General features: G+C 32.6%; 1 protein-coding gene across 11 annotated transcripts in view; it reads left to right on the plus strand.

Annotated features, from left to right (window-relative positions):
* Positions 1–21,843, plus strand: part of LOC123672359 (glutamate receptor ionotropic, kainate 2-like) — a 528,220-nt gene that overhangs the window by 230,968 nt on the left and 275,409 nt on the right. For all 11 annotated transcript variants that reach the window (XM_045606439.1, XM_045606445.1, XM_045606449.1 and 8 more), the window contains one exon: positions 5,781–5,984. In XM_045606439.1, coding sequence (XP_045462395.1) covers positions 5,781–5,984 — 204 coding nt within the window. The remainder of the gene's footprint in view (positions 1–5,780; positions 5,985–21,843) is intronic.

The following is a 21,843-nucleotide window of genomic DNA, read 5'->3' on the forward strand; positions in this document are numbered from 1 at the left end:
ATTCATTGTCAGTATTACTGATTTGGTCGGAAATACACAAAGAGATTTACGATTTACAATCTTCTTTGAATATCGGAAAATATTAGGATAATGAGGAACAGTAAGAGAAAAATAATTAAGAACTAATAACGAATATACATAATGAATAATGAAATGTGTAAAGGGTGCGATTTAATTGTTTTACTTTTCAAGCAGAAATTTTTCGTTTATTCTTCGTTAAAATAGAAAAATTAGTTTTTTTTGGCTTCAATGTAAAGGGTTTTTCAATAAGAGATTTCATATTCAATAGCTCAACATCTTCTTACATTTGAAAATTCGAAAGTACGCCATTACTAAAAACGGAATGATACACTTTTCAGCAACTAATTAAATTGGCGCTACGTGCCATACAAGCAAGAAACAATCGCAATTTGGCAAGAAAAGTTTCCTGGCAGTGTTATTGCTCGAAGAGGTTATCACAATTGGGCGAGATCTTGTGATTTAACACCTTCAAACTTTTATTTTAGGCGACGTGAAAGATAAGGTCTAAACCAATGCTCCAAAGCCAATACAAGACTTCGAAAATGATATTCGTGGAATTATCGAGAACGTACATCGGTAAATGAAAATTTCATGAAAACGATTTGATGCTGCAAACGTAGCCGTGGCTACTATTTCCATAGTTGATGCCATAATAATAATAATAAAAACGAATTGAACATCCAGTGAGTTCTAAACTATATCAGTTTTTTTTCATATCTTAATGAAGTCTTGTATTGAAAAACACTATTATGTATATGTAGAATATTTTTATATTAGAATATGTCACTCTGAAGGCACATGAGAATATACAATTATGGCTCCTTCTCGGGTAACAAAGAATTTGTTGCAAAATCCTATCATAGAGAAAATTAAGTTTTAGGTGTAGATTCTAAATATATAAAAATACTGATTTAATAAAAAAAATGTGAATAATGGTTCAACGAAAATAATTTAATATTGATGAAAGAAGATAAAATGAAACACTTGACTTGACGTTTCATTATTTGGATAAATTAAATAAAATCTTGTTGACATGCATGTTTCGGGTTTCATCCCATTCTCAAAACTGAATATTGAAATAATATAACCAAGTATATATAGTTTACTAGGTGGCAGATGTTAAAAGAGGAGAAGGGCAGAAATCTTATCGATCGTTAACAATTGGAAGATTTTGTTTGTGAGCTGAGGATATTTCCAAAAACAAGTAAGACGTACTAACACTCGATGCTGGGATTAGTGGTTCCTCATTGCGGTGAATCTTCAGCTTTCTCGATGGCTTAGCAGTTAGAGCGTTGGACTAGTTATTCGGAGGTTGCGGGTTCGAGTCACGCTCGAGGAGGTACTATTTCTAGAACTGAAAAATTGTCTGAATGCCGTGAAATTAATCTCATACTAAAAAAACCTGTTAAGTGTATCAGTATGTGCTAAAAATATATTTAAATTTCGATGAGGTTTTTTTTCTGGTGCGATATAAACAAAAACATTGATAAAAAAGAAATGTGGAATGTAGGCACTTTCATTTAATTACTGATTCCTAGAATAATAATAATATAACAATAATAATACAGGGTGGCCATTTGAAAACGAAACAGACGAGATTACAGACGAAATACATTTTTTCGATAGAAATGCTCGGACAGGTCGATTTCTGTTTCGAGGGGGACAACTTAAGAGTCTGTTTACACCACCACAGAATAGAGAGGTATTACAGAAGCGACACTCTCCCTTTTTCATGGTACCCAACCGCCATATTGTCAGTAGTTATGTTTACATCTTTCCACGTGTTTCGGTGTTCGAGTTCATTGCCCGTTTGACACAAGTACGATATATATATATAAAATTATTATTTATTATTATTAATGTATTCTATAAAAGCGATTTTATTGTATTTCAGGAAATTCAAGTAAGATAATGAAAGTCGGAATCTTACCATTAATTCAAATTCTGAAATGAAATACAAATTTAGGCTGAAAAATATTTTGAAATAGAATTACTACTTCCATTCAATACGCAGTCATGTCCCAAATATCATACAGTAATCATGCAAATGTAATTTCTAATGGAGCGCCATGTCATAGAATTGAGAAGTTTTAATATAAATATTTACTATTCTGTGGTCAAGTAGAACTACCAGCCTTCTGAGAGTTCTTCAAGGTCACCAAAATTGGTTACATCGAGAACAAAGGAAATGTCAAAGAGTGTCGCTTCTGTAATACCTCTCTATTCTGTGACACCACACTGCTCGGGAAGCAGAGGAGTCGCAACGTGAAGGGGCAAGAGCGGGTGGGCGTCGACTATCGTAGTAAAAATATAGAGAACGTATTAGGCCCTCCGCCCAAATTGAATGAATTTGTAACGCATTGGGATGATCTCGTTTCTTTCTCGAGTTCTACTAGTGCGTGTCGGAATATGCAGCCGCATTTTCGACATTTTGATGAAATGAAATGATTGTCAAATGGTCACCTATGATTATGGTTGTAATTGTAAAGACGGTTTCTTTATAATAAGAACAGAGTTGAGAAACACGAAATGTTTTTTAGGTTTTGAAAAAGTTTGCATCCCAACAATTGTAGGAACTCCGGAGAGTGAATTATAATTTCCCCAGATTCTATAAGATCGTTTAGCCCAACTACCATCACAAAATACCGTTATTGAAGGTGTACCATTTATGTCGATACTTCCACATTCGATCGCTTAGTTCACTTCTTCTGCTGCGGCTTCTTCCATAGATTTCAACGCTATCTGTTCCCAGGCATTACATACTGCATTGTGTACTCTTTTATTTTGGAATTATTATGATTATTTTTATATATCATTATCATGATCATTGTAAAAAATTTTGAATGATTTTCTGTTGCCTACTTCTGAATAAACTTTTTTTCTTCTTCTTTCTTTCTTACAGTGAAAATGAAAAACAAGGGATATTCATATCATTCCTATTTTCTTCAGCTGTGCATAACCATCACCAGGATTCATGACACTTCTACACATATCACGTACGAAAACTAATTTCGACTGAAACCCAATTTTTATTTCCTTCACCAAACGCATATTAGATAAATGTCATTAAAAAAAACGTAGTGATTAGAAAGTTCTTTCAGAGAATCTATGAATTGCAGAATATAAACAATTCGGAATTCATCCAAAGATATTTTCCAGCAAAAAAGGTTCGATTCAATACACATGAACAAAATCATAAAAAAAAAATGCACAGGCCAAATAGATATGAAAACTTCTAGTAATAGGTACCTCAACCCCAAATTGAAAATACCATTCTAGATATTTCAGTTTGAAAATGCGTTATTTTAATGTCAGGTATAGTTAATATTCTTCATTTCTACATAAAATCATTGAGTAAGTAGAAATATATGTATCGGTACAAAAATAGACCATTTTGAATCTTTACTCCGAAATTACCTTCTTTCAGGTACCTATGCAATGCTGAACCTACCTAGAAACTGTCAAATTGTCCAGCAAGGAAATAATACGGTACACAAAACAGTACCGAATAACCTTTATTTACAACTGATGTTTATCTGATGTGGCAATAAAATCGTGAAATAACTCAAATAAATTTACACGAAATCACTTCTTGTTAACTTCCAAAGTATATTCCTCAAGCACAATACCGAATCTAAGAGAGCTTCTGAACTTCCGAAATTTTGTATTATATGAAATATGGTAAAAACAAGGTAATTTGCCAGCCATCATTACTTCCGAATTGCTCTTCTTCATAATAACAGACATTTACTTTTTCCCAAACTTACGAAACCTTCGGTCCGAAGTAATTAATTGAATATTGGATCCAATCCAAAACCTTCCATGAGGAATCCATTTCTTTATTCGAGAAAGTTACATGAAAATCGATCGTATGGCTCTAAAGATAATCAATGCTGGTATAGAAACATGCAGCTATAAGCGACAAAATATTTTTTTTGTTCGTGACAAATAATTCAGGTTTTCAAGAATATATTTCCTAAAAGACGGTCCTGATAGCTACAAGCCACGCCCCTCAGGGAGGAGCAACGATTTTTAGTTCACAATTCTGGCACTTGAAACAAATTTACACCGTCACATAGAATTTTGAGTAACTATGATGTAATATATTTCTAATTGGTATCATTGGAAAGAAGAAGAAATAGGCTATGACCATATTGTATTAGATTTTCGAATTTAGGTCAACTGAAGCGACAATAAATTATTCAAAATTGGTCTTGAAAATCGTACTTTCTACTTCAATAAAACAATTAATTTGCAACTCAAAGTTAAATTATTACCTAACGAACATACAAGGGATAAAGACCTTCCAATATTATTTTGAATCATCTCGATAGCGTTTACCGTTCCTGAGAAAATCAAGACCGAATTAGTTAAGAAAACGCCTGAATTTGCGCCGCGTGAACGGACTCTCAAGATGTAGGTTACGGACGCATAGCGCTTCAACCCTTGCTGCTACAACCCCCACCCCCAATTTTTGAATAGGGAAGATGGGGTGAGTGATACCTCAATTTAAAGGTATTTTTATACTGATTTCAGCACAGTAATTGTTTTTTCATTTTATGCATTAGTTCTTGAAATATTCATGCGTTAGTTAGTTAGGAAGGAAGCCACAGTCATGGTTGTTTTGAAGCTCAAAATGTCGATTTTTCACAAAACACTACAAGTGCCATGAAAACACCACTTCATTTTTAAATACTTAGTTAAGAATATTTCGAGAACTAATGCATAAAATGGAAAGACAATTACTGTGCTGAAATCAGTATAAAAATACCTTTCAAATGAGGTATCACTCACCCCATCTTCCCTATTCAAAATTTGTGGGTGAGGGTTGTAGTAGCAAGGGTTGAAGCGCTATGCGTCCGTAACCTACATCTAAAGTTGACCCCCTCGAAACAGAAATCGACCTGTCCGAGCATTTTTATCGAAAAACTTTATTTCGTCTGTAATCTCGTCTGTTTCGTTTTCAAATGGCCACCCTGTATAATAAATTCCTTTATTTCAAATCATCCCCGAAGTAAATTACAGAGAGAGAAGCGAAATGATGTCAACAACAATATATACAATCTATACAAACTCTGATAAGTTGTTACAATCTAGAAAATCGCCTAGTGAATATGGTTCCAGTTTAATTAGCATTTTTTTTATGGCATTCTTGAATTTTATTAAGCTAGATAATCTGCATGTAGATGGTAATTTATTATATAGTTTTATGCACATATAGTAGGTTCCTTTTTCTGTACTTGTAAGCCTATGAGAAGGGTAAATGAAATTCGTCGTCCTTGTATTATAGCCATGACCAAAGTTAGAGCTGAATTCAACTTGGTGCCTGAAAAAGAACATCAGACACTCAAATATATACAACCTATATATAGTCATAATCTGCATATTCCTGAAAACGCCCCTGCAGGTGACTCCAAATTTCATATGCCTGATTGTTCTTATGGTTCTTTTTTGTATAATGAAAAGGAGTTGAATGCTGGAGCTGCATCCCTAAAACACAATTCCATATCTCAGTACCGATTCAAAGTTGGCGTGGTACACTATTTTCAATGTCCTCTCATCCATATGTCTGGATACCACTCTGATTCCATATCCAATGCTACTCAATCTCAGCCCAGTTTTTTCCACATGACTGTTCCAATCTAAAAATTCATCAATATGTATTCCAAGAAACCTCATATCATGAACAGGTTTCACTTCATTGCCACTTCATTCATGAAGAAATAAATTCGATGAAGCATAATTCATTCTCTTTTTAGGTAGGTTTGAAAGGTCTGAGTGGACCCATCGAGTTCAAAGAAGGCAGACGTATTCAATTCAAGCTAGATCTGTTAAAACTAAAACAGCATTCTCTGGTGAAGGTAGGTGAATGGCGACCAGGGTTTGGAGTTAATGTAACCGATCGAGGTGCATTCTTCGAGGCCGGTACTACTAACGTCACCCTAGTGGTTACCACAATATTGGTAAGAGCTCATTCAAAAAACTTTTATATTGCATGGAATTCTGAAATTTCATAGAATCTGCTGCGAACTGAATACGAAGAAACTGGTTATCATTAGATATAGCAGGTGAATTTTTTCAGTTTCGTGGAATCGTCAGGGTTCGAAAAGAAAACATCTTATACAAAAATGTTTCAAATAAATAGTTGAGATTCTGAGTCCACTTATGTCACAATCTCTTACATGTCTTTCATCCTTGTGGAGGATGGAGAGTCAAATTTTGAAATTTCAAATTAAATCACCCGTTTCCATTGAAGTTCCCTATTATACGGCAACGTACAAAGGTAGAAACTAGAATCAATTCTTCAAGATTCCTGAAAGATAGCTCTATAATCGCTTAACTAAAAATTTTGTTTTTTGCATAAGAGAACTTGTCAGTTGTTCGATGCATGTACATACATGTTCATTTTGAATATCATCAATATTTAGTTGGCTGTTGTGAATTCTTTTCATTGAAATGATTGTATAACGATCTACACCTACGGCCTAACATTTAATAAATTGCTCAACAGAGGACGCCACCGCGAAGTACGGATATACGACAACAAAGGACACCACGGATTTGACCTAACTAAGGACATAAAAGCGGTTCAAGAATTTTCATTCAACCCCTTACTATTCTCTCTTATTTGTTTTTGTGTATTATTGTTTATTAATGTTATTCATTTATATTTTGTAGTTACTTTTTTTCTCATACATTCTCTAGTGTCGTTCATTGTAGCGAACGACTTTGTTAATTCTTCGAATATACACATCTATGTTTAATTTGTGCTTCTCTTTCGTAACCCTCAAATTGGTGACCAACAACAACAACAATATTTATTGATCCTGTGGATTGTAATATAACAATATAGAACAAGTCAATTACAAAGAAAAAAAGGCTCAAAAAAATTGTAATAAACCCCTTCTTTGGGGGTATATATGTCAATGGAAGAGCGGCTTTCCACTGACTAAAAATAAAAAAGATTTTGATGTTATTGTGGGTTCGGCCCGTCGCACTAGGGACAGGTCTTTTTGTTGATTTTTCTTTGTTGGGGACAGGATTATATTTCCAGGTTAATCAAACTCAATTGATTCTTTAGAATCAAATATAATAAAGCAAAAACCAAAGTTACAATATTCAACAATTTGTACTATTTGACTCAACGGCCAAAACTTTCAATACAGAAAAATATATCTCAAATGATCCACTAAATATTCATTGAACATTGAATTTGGGAGAATCAGGACTACTCAACAAGACAAAAATAAAAAGAAACCCAAAATATCGTTAAACTGTTACTTGCCCTTATCCCGCGGGGCTAGGTTGGTATACCTAGTTCTAATAAACTCCTTTTCAACTTTTCACACGAGACGTGCAATTCTTTTTTTATTCACTTCACCCCCGAATCACGCACTCAAAGCTAATCTATCTTTATAACAAAACAAAATTGAAACTTTATCTAAAACCCTTATTTTCCTACTTCTGAGTCTGACATAACTCGTCCTTTCTTAGAGTAAAACAAATTCTTCTTTCTTAAATACTTGAAGTTCCTTGAACTCACTCATCTACTGAATTTTCCTTTTTTATTTAACTCAACCATAAAAAATAGGACTCTTATCTTAAAAAAAAAAAATTGCTTTACTCTAAGTCCGGTTTCGCGACCGACGTACTATTCCCGCTACTATTGACTTCCCTGAGTCCCCGATCGATACTGCTTAATTTTTCTAATCCATTTTCCCAATTGATCTCTTACAGAGGGGCTTAGTTGAGGGAATTGAAAGCAATTTCATGTTATTTACCAAATATTTTTCCAAAGAATTATTCCGTTCAAATATATCAGATCATCATAACTGCGTATTGAACCTTGAAAGACAAATTTAAAAACCGTGTTGACCACTCAATTTATGTGGCATTAATGATCAATATACTTGAGATACAGAACAAAGAAGTTGCTGAAAGATTATGAATTATCGATAATTCGAACCTCTCGCACTGCGTAGAATTAGGTTCGATTTAATTTAGAAGGTTTTACCAATTTCCGGTTTATTACAAAATTAACAAAAAAAAAATTACATAACAAAAATAGCCATCCTAGTTCTGATGTAACTCATTATCATTGAGAAACTCTTGAACTCAATAGTTACACTTTTTTATCAATAAATTTCTTACAGTACGTTTAAAGGCAACTTTATTCTGCAGTTGCTCAATCGAATTAGGTAACTTATTATACAATACCCATATAGGCAGGGTAATGTTCAAATATGCTCAATCTATGTCTAGGTATAGAAAGCTCCCCACTGTGTCTTGTAGAATAATCATGGTAGTCACAATTTTTCCTGAATTTTTCCAAGTTAGATTTCACAAATATCAATATTTTCATGATATATATACAAGGCACCGTGAGCAGCTCGATTTTCACAAACAATTGCAGACAAGCACCATATCTTTGTGCACCCAGCATTATTCGGATAGCTCTTTTTTGAACGCGGAATACTCTCAAGCTCAATGATGAACACCCCCAGATAATTATATCATACTTTATTCTGGAATATATATGCGAATAATAGTATGACTTCATTATTTCCAACTTGGTAAATCCTCTCAACCTATACAGGGCATAAGAGGCTGACGACAAGTCACCACATACATATTCAATATGACTCCCCCATCCCATATCATTTTCTAGACATAAACCTAAAAATTTGGTTTTCGAGACCTGTATAATTTCCTGTCCTTGGTGAAAAACACAGAAATACAGTTTTTTCTGTGTTCAGATGAAGATGATTTTTATTGAACCACTCTACAAATTTGACGAGCATTCCCTGGGCACACTTTCTCAGATCTTCCTTGTTTTCCCTACAGCATAAATAGCTTATCTTTCATCTACATACATTTTGATCATTTTTTTTTCTATGTGAGGTAAATCATTGATGTACAGGATAAATAACAAGGGACCCAGTACAGAGCCCTGGGGAACACCGAACTCTGACATTTTTTGATTTGATCTCGTTGAATCGATTTCGACGAGTTGAGTTCGTCTTGTTAAATAAGTTCTCAATAAATCATTTATCCTCCCTCGTAAGCCGTAGGCCTTTAACTTTTTCAGTAGTAATTCGTGGTGTACCAGGTCAAATGCCTTACTTAAGTCTATAAAAATGACTGACGTTTTTATATTCCCATCTATAGCATCATATAAATCCCTCATAAAGTCATAAATAGCTGTTGTTTTCGACTTTTTCTTAAGGAATCCGTGCTGTGCATCATGCAACAGTTTATGTTCATTCAGGAATATGATCATCTTATCACAGAGAATTCTCTCAACAACCTTTGATACCAAGATAGAAGCGCCATAGGCCTATTATTTTCCACTCTTTCATGGTCTCCCTTCTTATATATAGGTACAATTTTCGCTAATTTGAATACCTCTGGTTAGACTACCTGCACCATCATCAAGTTTACTAGGTGAGCCAACGGATCCGATAACAGACTAGCGCACCTTTTCAATACTTTAGAGTTTATTTCATCAATTCCAACGCTATTTGAATTTTTAAGGCTTTTCAAAACATTAGTAACCGTTTGGCATCCACAGGTGTAAGAAACATTGTTTCTGACACCCTAGAGGGCAAGTCACATACATCCGCACGCTGTGGAATTTGTTTATTCAATTTTACCGGAATGTTTATGAAGAAATCATTGAAATAGTTAACGATTTTTTTATTTTCACTAATTTTACCATCGTTAGTTCGGATTTTTTTAGGTTTACGGTTTAATGCCCTTTTTGCGCTATATTGCCATTTATAACCTTCCAAGCTGCTCTAGATTTGTTTTCAGTTTGCTGAAATATTCGGATATTGTAAATTTTTTTTGCTTCTATTATAACTTTTGTATATATCTTTTTGTATTTTTGGTAATTTGTCAAAAATTTCTCATCCAAGTTGCTATTTTTTACTTCACGGTATATTTCTTTCAAGTGTATGGAAGATATGAGGATGCCAGGTGTTAATATATTTTATATTTTCTAAGAACTGATTAAACGCGTCGTTAACATCTTGACAATTTATTATCTCATCCCACGTTTCTTTATTCAAATACGTTCTAAATCTATATATATATATATATATATATATATATATATATATATATATATATATATATATATATATATATATATATATATATATATATATATATATATATATATATATATATATATATATATATATATATATATATATATATATATATATATATATATATATATATATATATATCAACAATTTTAATTCCCAATATACAACAATAGTTATAAGTATGATAAGGGGTGTGGGAAAATTGATAAGTGTTATAATTTCACTCTTCTTTATTTCATTTAGTCGACGTTTCGATCCCGATGGGGACCTTCTTCAGGACTCTACAATAGCAATAGAAAACAGTCAAAAAACATGGCAATCACAAAACATGTAAAAATAGTACATACCGAAATACAGAGTTGTAAAGATCTTATTCGAACACAAATCAATAGCTCTCAAGAAAGCAATGACCAAGAACATCAACAAATTTAGCGAAAAAAGATCTGATATTTCGTTAGCACAAGAGAAGAAATCAATTATCATATATAAATAAGGTAAACAAACCTGTTGAAATTCTTTCTGTATGTGATCCATCCAATTCTCTCCCACCGAACTGGTCATAATGAATCAAATAAGAATAGATGGAGCTGATATAATTTACATCCCTTCTGTAGTTCATCGAACAGATATTCATATTTCTTGATGAAATATGTTGATGATCTAATATGTGCTGTACCTAAAGACCAGGTTGCTTTCGTTCTAGACAAGTTTAACAGTGAACATGAAAGTATACAGTTTACTTTGGAGGAAGAAACAGCTAATGGAGTCCCATTCCTGGATACAAGGGTGATTCGAACACTAGAAAATAGGCTGATTCTGGATTGGTACCGAAAACCAACTAGTTCAGGGAGATACATACACTATTTTTCTAATCATTCACATGGACAAAAGGTAAACATGATTTTAGGATTGAAGAATCGCATAGAAAAGGTTGCCCATCCAAGTCTAAGGCGGCAGAATCTGAGGTTGTTGATGCAGTTGATGCTAGAAAATGGATACCCAAAAAGGTTATTGTCCAGATTGATTTATAATACCACTCCTTCGACACGGCCAACGAATGGAGAGAGGAGCGCATCCACCACTGTGGACACTGAGAACACGGGTAGAATTCTTTACTTGTCTATTCCCCTAATTAATGGTATGACAAACGCATTAATTAACCTCTTAAAGACCACAGAAATTATGTTGATTCAGAAATCTTATTTTAAAATTGACAGATTATACAGTCGAGTGAAAGATAGGATGACTGTTGATAACATGAGTGGTGTGGTATATTGTATTCCTTGTTCAATATGCAGTGAGGTGTACATTGGTCAGACGTCTCAGCTTCTGAAGAGAAGGATTGCTCAACACAAAAGCGACATCAAAAATTCAAGTAAGATTTGTGCCCTAGCAGACCATACCCGGGACAAAGATCATCCAATGAATTATGATTCCACCAAAATCCTAGAAATTGAAGTTAGTGGAAGAAAGAGATGTTTCTTAGAGATGTATCATATTAAACGCCAAACCTGTTCGATGAACTACAGAAGGGATGTAAATAATATCAGCTCCATCTATTCTTATTTGATTCATTATGACCAGTTCGGTGGAAGAGAATTGGATGGATCACATACAGAAAGAATTTCAACAGGTTCAGCAGTCGTAGGGATAACGTGAAAATGAATTCTGTGTTCTAGGCCATTTCTGTGAGAGGGGATTGGTTTCGGTTCATGGAATCTTTCAAAAAATCGCATTTGTTCTGAGTTCGGTGAGAGTGAATTACTGCGACCAATGTGATTTAATGCTACTCTATGTTTCATCTGTCATGTGCGTGTATTCTGTGGCAAGTCTGGTTGACAACATTTTTGACAACCTCTCATTTTGTTGATTATTATGTTTACCTTATTATTATAATTGATTTCTACTCCTTTACTAACGAAGTATCAGATCTTTTTTCTCTGAAGTTGTTGATGTTCTTGTTAGTTGCTTTCTTGAGAGCTATTGATTTGTGTTCAAATAAGATCTTTACAACTCTGTATTTCGGTATGTACTATTTTTACATGTTTTGTGATTGCCTTATTTTGACTGTTTTTATTGCTATTGTAGAGTCCTGAAGAAGGTCCCCATCGGGATCGAAACGTCGACTAAATGAAATAAAGAAGAGTGACATTATAACACTTATCAATTTTCCCACACCCCTTATCTAACTTATAACTATTGTTGTATATTGGGAATTAAAATTGTTGATATATAAATATATATATATATATATATATATATATATATATATATATATATATATATATATATATATATATATAGTTATAAGTACTATAAATATAGTGAATCTATCAGTCGAATTCCCTTAATAGATTCACTATATATATATATATATATATATATATATTTTTTTTTTTTAATCCACCGATAGACTGGTCGGTTCGCTGGGAGCACCGGTCTACTCTGCAGACAAGGTGTCCTTAGGAGCTGGTAAGGAACTTCCGGACAGCTCGGGTTGTGGCCAGTACAACTCCCTTTTGAGCTCGACTAATGAGGCTAGAATCTAACTTCAAACGTCTAGTATTTTCTATCATGTGCTATTCGACCAAGCCATTCACTGATATAATCAGTGAATATATATATATATATATATATATATATATATATATATATATATATATATATATATATATATATATATATATATATATATATATATATATATATATATATATATATATATATATATATATATATATATATATATATATATATATATATATATATATATATATATATATATATATATATATATATATATATATATATATATATATATATATATATGCTGTTTTGCATTTTCATCAACGACTTTTGCAATGTACTGGATGGTAGTGGACAAAGAATAGTGAATTATGCTGATGACACTAATATTTTGATAACTGCAATCAACTTCAATGAGTTGAAAATAAATGCAACAGATGCTTTGAATAAGGTATTTACCTGGATGCAGCAGAATCAACTTGTAATCAACAAAAATAAAACAAAATATATATTATTCAGTATCAACAAGAATATGGACCACAGGAAAATCAGTATCAATGATCAGGAAGAAGATATTCAAGATAACACCAAATTTTTGGGTGTGATAGTCGATAGATATTTGAATTGGGAATCACATATTGATGAACTCAGGAAAAAACTGAATAGCGTGAATTATAGCATAAGAACATCAAAAAAATATTTATCCTTGAAATCGTTGAGAGCTGTTTATTTTTCTTGTTTTGTTGGAAAACTTAGATTCGGTATATTGTTTTGGGGTGGTGGAAGAAATCATGATGTAGATAGGATATTTGTAGTTCAGAAGCAGGTTTTGCGTATAATTTACAACATAAATTCAAGGGAATCGTGTAGAGGAATTTTTAGAAATAATTGTTTATTAACAGTATATGCTATTTATATATATGAGTGTCTAGTTTTTATGTTTAAGTATAAACAAAAATTTTCAACATCTGCATCAAGTCATTCGTACAGTACCCGTAATGTCAATTTGTATTCACTGCCTATACATAGGTTAAGTAGATATGAAAAAGGGCCATATTATGCAAGTTTGAAATTTTTCAATAAGCTGCCTGTGCAGATGAGAATTATAGATTGTTTGAAAGTTTTTAAGAGACAGATATTTAATTTTCTTGTTGGTATTGAACCCTATAATTTAGAGGAATATTTAAACTTCAATTGTTAATTTTTAGGTGCTCATTTAGTTAAGTTTTTTATGACGTTTTTCAACCCACTGTACAGTTGTTGTAAATGTGGCTGTTTGAAATAAATTACTATTATTATTATTATTATTATTATATTTATCCAACAGACGTATTCAGTCCCGTTATACTTGGCAGGCTACCTCAAACCCATGTGATCCGAGTGTTTTCTTGGAGTGTATATGTGAAAAATCAGCTGTTTGAAAATATAACTCCTTAGGCATCCATAGAGGGGAAAATTTTTTTTTCATTCAAGAAAGTTATATATTCTGTTCTCTTTTTGAGACCCGTCACGTTCCGCCGACTTTTCATTCCCACATATACTCGACTGACATGTGCAGCCCACCTTGTCGATCCCAGCGGTGTTGTCAGATCACAGGGTCTTATCGCGTCTATTCGATATACCATATTGTTATTATTGTATAAGTGGCGTTGAGAACTGAACAAATCAAGATAATATTGCATTTTTCGCATGGTTCAGCTATTTCATGAAATATGTTTATTGAATAATCTCAACTGTTACTTTGAATGAATGAAAATTTGTTAGAATGTCCGTAATTTTCGAATATCGAGTAGAAATGATCTCAAACGATTGTAATTAAATCCAGAAAATATCGATATCTTACAATATATCCGCCAATCACGATTATATTATGTCTGAATCTGGAGTTAGGTGATGAAATAAGTTATCTGAAATTTTGGTTATGAGTTCTTGTGTTTGATGAGAGCACAGCGAAACTTTTGTGAGATGAGTTGTATTTGATCGACCATTATAGCGAGAAAACATCAAGGATGGCAAAATAGATATTATGATTTTGTTAATTTATAATAAGTTTAATACTAATACTTCTTAGTTACAACTAAATTGAATACGATAAACATTCTTAGAATTTGTCTCAGAACTGAAATCATCTGGAAAAATTAGAATATGTGAGTGAAATAGATATTGTGATCGGGTACTTGATTAAAAAACTCATTGAAAATATAATTAATACTTTTCAGTCTCAATGAAATATTTTTATTAACAATCTATTTTGCTGGAATTCTATACATACTAGGATTTAAATTCTAACTTAGTCATCATTCTGGAAACTTGGTGAATGCGTGGAAATGAATTCCATACATTTATGTTTTCTGAGAGGCTTCTTATTCCTTACATGATTCTCAAAGTGTTTGAAGTACTAAATTCTTCTCCTCTCCTGGCCATATATGACGTTTCGGTTTTACTTCTTCACTTTAAGTGACCACGTCAGTTGAAGAACCTTGGAATATAAGTATCAAATATCAGTTTTTTTTTTAAACATTCTGGGCTTTCACTGCCATTATCTCAAACAGAACCTATATAAAACATTTACAATTCCTGCCTACTTCAATAGGTGTACAGGGTGGGCAAATTTCGATGTTTTAGCACTACAACTTTTAAACCATTAGACATAGACAAAATCTCATACCGATTCTCGGTCTCTTTTTCTCAGAAAGTAACAAGAGTAGTATTCATTTTTGGCCACCTTCTTTTGTTTTCGAGTTATAAGCGAAAATTGGGAAAATACTGAAGATAGAGCTCTGAAATTGAAACATTATCGAGGCACTTTTTCACGTAAAATCCAGTAGCGGTCTTGTTTTTTCAAAAGGGTCATTAATTACGAAGCTTCGACCCAAAATTAAAGTTAAATATTGAGACTCTTAGTTAAAAAAAGATTTTTGACCATTTTCTGTTATTTATTTTGATTCAAACCACACAATGTTAAATATTTTTGAAATCAGGAAAAATTAAGCTTTCAAGAAATGACACAGAAATTTAGTGTTCCCCTTTGAAAAAACATAACTGGATTCTACGTAAAAAAGTGCCTGTATAATGTTTTAATTTCGGAGCTCTAGCATCAGTATTAGCGGAAATATAAAAGTTTTTCAATATCGCCATTTTTCCAATTTTCGTTTATAACTCGAAAATAAAAGCAGGTGGCCAAAAATGAATACAACTCTTGCTATTTTCTCAGAAAAAGAGACCGAGTATAGGGTATCAGATTTTGTCTATCACCCCAGGTTTAAAAGTTGTAGTGCTAAAACATCGAAATTTGCCCACCCGGTACACTCTGTTTGTGAGGAACAAATCATATTTGGCCTCAGATATAAAACAGAAATTAACTATTGAACTGCTCGAAATAGTCATCATTTATTTTTCGTTGCAATTAAGTTTTGAAATCATAATACAATTGTGTGTTTTTTCAGATGTAAATCTGAAAAATTGCTATGCTAATTGATTTTTTTCCGTCTGAAACATATAAAACACTTAATATTAATTATTCATCAAACTTCAAAAATTATCGAAAGTTTTACTTTCACATGTCAAATATCATATTGAAATCTGTGGACTTCAGATAATGTGAATTGTCGGTGGGCACCAAGATCTATGCATTTAACATCGTTAGATTTGTCCCTTTGATCACATTTGAAGAGCACCATTCATCAATTGAAAAATTTTGAAAAGAAAATACCTGGCAATAATAAATTGAGAGGCTTTTTATATAGTTTGATGAGCAATTTATATATCATGTTAACAGACATACGGATGGAATGACATACATACAGACAAATGGCATACAGACGGAAGGACAGACAAAGAATTTGACCTATGATTTTTCATCCGGGAGTCGGAACTCTATTGTTTCAGATAATTTTCGGCTTATTATGCGAAAACGAAAACTTTCCTCGAAAAACGAGCGCGCAAGAACTATTTTTCTCATCTTTAACATTCTGTGTAATTCGAATTAGAAATGCTTGTATGGGGTCCTAGGGTAAAATTAAAATACTCTTGGCTAGGAATAACTTTAAATATATTAACACTATCTTCCAATCTGTGATGATGACCCATCGATGCACATTGCTTATTTAAATGAACCTCTCTTTCAAAGTCGATATCTACAGAACAGATTATCAGTTGTTTCATAATTTGTATCACTAAAATTAGTGAGGCAATAATGAGTTATTGCTTCGAACAATATCATAATCTAAAGAAATTGTCTCATGGAGTATTCATAATCTATTCTATTTAAAAATATAATAATACCTGTCGCAATTTTTACTATGCAGTTGCTGCGCGCGGACATTGTTCCTTCATATCTCAACACAACTCATACCAATTAAACGATACCACAATAACACGAAAATTTCGAGCCCTTTTGTATATCGAATAAACAAGATCGGACCCAAATACGAGAACGCCCCACTCTGTATATCATTGTTATGGTCAATCAACGTCTCCATTCCCTCAATGTGGTTGACCGCAGATGAAAGGCAACGATTTCAATATTAGATCATCGGTGCACATTGCTTATTTCAATGAACCTCTCTTTCAATGTCGATACCTGCAGAATAGATTTCAGTTGATTCATAATTTGTATCACTAAAATTAGTGAGAAAATGATAAGTTATTGCTTCAAACAATATCATGAACTAATGAAATTGTCTCATGGAGTAATCAGAATCTATTCTATAAAAAAATGTAATAATAATAATACCCATTCCTGTCGCAATTTTTTCTATGCAGTTGCTGCGCGCGGACATTGTTCCTTCACTTCTCAACACGACTTATACCAATTAAACGATGCTACAATAACACGAATATTTCGCGCCCTTTTTATATCGAATAATCAAGATCGAACTCGACATGCGAGAATGCCCCACTTTGTATATAATTGTTATGGTCAATCAACGTCTCCAGTCCCTCAATGTGGTAGGCCGAAAATAAAAGGCACCTATTTCTATATTAGATATTTCATCTTTTCTGTATATGGACCTGAAAGTAACACTTGGCTACTTATACAAGCCCAGTAAATACGGGCGTCGTCATGAGAAATACTCTTTTGGAATTTTCTGTACGCAGCTCGTAAATCATATATTTAAGCTATTTACATTATATGAAGATGATGTATGTAAGGAAGGAAAATGACTTCATGATTTGATTCTTGTATGAAAATTAGAAGGAGTATCAACTGTATATGGAAATAAAGTGATTAATTTATCTATTTCACAACAACAAACAACATCTACGCTTTGTTCCATCAAAATCGTATGAGAATGAAAAATTGTTGGTCATTCGAAAAAATTCTTCTTCTCATTTCATATCAATGAGTTAGTGCACCATAGAATGAAATATTCTAAGATTTCGTGTGTCTGTATTGAAAGTGGTCAGATATACTCGTAAGCATCGATTTATTTCAAAAAAAGTATCTACTCTACTCTACTCTTTCGATATTCTTTTCCAAAGTCTGATTATATGTCTGAAATATCATCTTCACAAAAATAATTTCGAACATTATGTAGAGTAATTGTATTCGATGTTTATTCAGAGCAGTTACAAATATCAATAACCATAAACTCGCCAACACACTATTAGAGCTGTACGGAATGTATCTTGGAAATGAGGCTGATTTCGAAAAATAATTGAACTACTCCTTCTAATTTTCATACAAGAATCAAATCATGAAGTCGTTTTCCTTCCTTACATACATCACCTGCATATAATGCAAATAGTTTAAATATTTCATTTTCGATCTGGGTACAGACAATTCGAAATGAGCATTTCTCATGACGACGGCCGTTTTTACCGGGCTTGTATAAGTAGCCAAGTGTTAGTTTTAGGTTTATATACAGATAAGATAAAATATCTAATATTGAAATCGTTGCCTTTCATCTGCGGTCAACCACATTGAGGGAATGGAGACGTTGATTGACCATATCAATTATATACAGTTCTCGCATTTGGGTCCGATCTTGTTTATTCGATATACAAAAGGGCTCGAAATTTTTGTGTTATTGTGGTATCGTTTAATTGGTATGAGTTGTGTTGGGATGTGAAGGAACAATGTCCGCGCGCATATTAAAAATTATTATTATATTTTTAAATAGAATAGATTATGAATACTCCATGAGACAATTTCTTTACATTATGATATTGTTCGAAGCAATAACTCATTATTGCCTCACTAATTTTAGTGATACAAATTATGAAACAACTGATAATCTGTTCTGTAGGTATCGACTTTGAAAAAGAGGTTCATTTAAATAAGCAATGTGCATCGATGGGTCATCATTATAGATTGGGAGATTGTGTAAGTATATCGAAAGTTATTCCTAACCAAGAAAATTTTAATTTTTTCTTAGAACCTCATACATGCATTCCTAATTCGAATCACACAGAATGTTAAAGATTAGAAAAATAGTACTTGCGCGCTCGTTTTTCGAGGAAAGTTTTCGTTTTCGAATGTTAAGCCGAAAATTATCTCAAACGATAGAGTTGCGAATCCCTGATGAAAAATCATAAGTCAAATTCATTGTCTGTCCTTCCGTCCATATGCCTGTTTGTCTGTATGTATGTATGACATTCCATCCGTATGTCTGATTATCTTTTCGTACGTCTGTATGTCCGTCCATTCATCTGTTTCTTGGTCTGCCCTTCTGTATATCTGTTTTCAAGCTACACAAAGAAAGTTGAAAATGGAGTATAAAGAAAAGTTCCCATACCATTCTTATCATTGGTACTATAGTAATGAAACAAAAACATTCTACAGGAGCCTTTTTCAGTAGAATCTATTTGTGTAATCATTTTTTATTGCTGTTAGTTATTATAGATGTGATACAATCTTGTGGTTTTTGAATGTTAATCGAAAAAATTTCTATGAGAAATGAAATCGCTTTTTATTTCCTTTTCATAATGATAACATGGAATATAAATTGCTCATCCAACTATATAAATAATCAAAAAATTCAGTTCCACATAGCAAGTCACCCTAAAGACTATCCATTATAATCTGTGAACTTCAGATATATTCGGTGGCCACCAAGTTCTCTGAATTTAACAGTGCCGGATAATTTATTTCGAAATTTTTCAACTGATGAATGATACTCTTTGAATGTGACCAAAGGAACAAATCTAACGATAGTAAATCTTGGTGGCCACGGACAATTTCCCTTAGCTGAAGTTCACAGATTTCAATAAGTCATTTGCCATGTGAAAGTAAAACTTTCGATGATTCTTTAAGTTTGATGAATAATTTATATTTAGTGTTATATATGTTTAGAAAGAAAAAGAATTGTTATTTTTCATAGAAATTTTTCTGATTTACATCTAACGAAATACATGTTTGTGTTATGACTTCCAATATTTATTGTAATGAAAAACGAATGATGATTATTTTGAACAGTTCAATAATTAATGTTTATATCTGAGGCAAAATTTGATTCGCACCTCACAAACAGAGTGTACACCTTCTCAATATGCAGGAATATTAAATGTTTTATATAGGTTCTGTTTCAGATAATGGCCGTGAAAAGCCCAGAAATCTTATATTTGATACTTATATTTCAAGGCTCATCAACTGACGTGATCACTCAAAGAAGTAAAACGCCATATAAGGTCAGGAGAGGAGAAGCAATTAGTACTAATACACTTCAAGAATCATGTAAGGAATAAGAATCCTCCCAGAAAACATGAATGTATGGAATTCATTTCCATGAATGATGCCCGAGTTCGAATTAAAATCCTGGTATATAAAGAATACTAGCAAAAATAGAGTGTAATTGAAAATATTTGTTTGAGACTGAAAAGTATTCATTTTATTTTTGTTTTGTTATTTTTAAACCTTATTTGCAGACTTGCAGTTATGTGATATTTTCAGTTTTTATTATAATTATATTTTCAATGAATTTTTCAATCAAGTACCCGCTCACAATATCTATTTCACTCACACATTCTTATTTTTCCAGATGGTTTCAGTTCTGAGACAAATTCTAAGAATATTTATTTTATTCAACTAGTTGTAACTAAGAATTAGATCATTCCAGTTATCGATATAACATTTATATCAATGATTTTATTTTAATTCATTCTTTTTAGTTTCGATATTCCTAGGAATTTCACAGAAAACGTTCAATATCAACTCATAACACTATACCAATCTATTGTATTCTTCCTTGACACTCCTAATTGATTGAATTCAAACCGTTCTTTTTATTATTGGCCATCATTTCCAACATAGTTTTGATTGTGAAGCATGGTTTTTATTCGGTTCATTTATATAATATTTTCATTGTTTATACAAAACAATATAAAATAAAGTTATATCATAGGTAGTCATAAATCATTAAACTTGATTCTATACTCATCATGTCTGCGCCCGACAGAATCGATTTCGAACGACAAATACTCATCAAATATTCGAATTCAATTGCTTGATAATTTTTTTTTTTCAAAATCCGAAGATCAAAGTCTTTGAAGAAAAATGATCGCATGCAGCTCTCCTGTAACAAGCAGAAAAACATGCTGCACTACACAATAACTAAAGTTCTATACAGGATGATTCCAAATAAGACTTGAACCGTGGAGAATAAGTTGGTATGACTCATTTGCGGTCGTTTGAGTCATATTTATTGATAACCCTCAATTTGAAGTTCTTTTGATTCTTAAAAGATTTTCTACCTTAGTTCATTTTTCGTCTTCATTTTCCACGTTGATCCCAATTCGATAATTATTTCGCTTTGAGGTTGAATAGTATGTTCGGCATGCAACTTTTGATTTGCCAGAAATATTTTCGAATCTGGCGAATTTACTTCTTTTTTTCTCAAGAGAAAGTTCCGCATTCACTAGTTTCGTGCAATCATAGGCAGGAAAATTATGAAGAATTTTCGGAAACAGATATGAAACTTCTTTTCTGGAAGTTTCGTTGATTGATAGGCGTGAAATCATTTTTCAATAGAATGAGTGTTCCGCATACTCTAGGCTCAACGTTGGTATATTTTTGAACGAATTGCTTCCTTATCGAAGGATACATATGACAGAACCTGTTTCCTGCCCAGTGAGAAGTACAGCTCCATCAACTTCGGATTTTTACGTTTGGGACAGATTTAAAAAAATTGTATATGAAAGAACCACTTACGTTCACGTATGCGTTTCATTCAAGTTAATAAGA

Source organism: Harmonia axyridis, chromosome 2 (assembly GCF_914767665.1).
Source record: "Harmonia axyridis chromosome 2, icHarAxyr1.1, whole genome shotgun sequence".
Classification (NCBI taxonomy): Eukaryota; Metazoa; Arthropoda; class Insecta; order Coleoptera; family Coccinellidae; genus Harmonia; species Harmonia axyridis.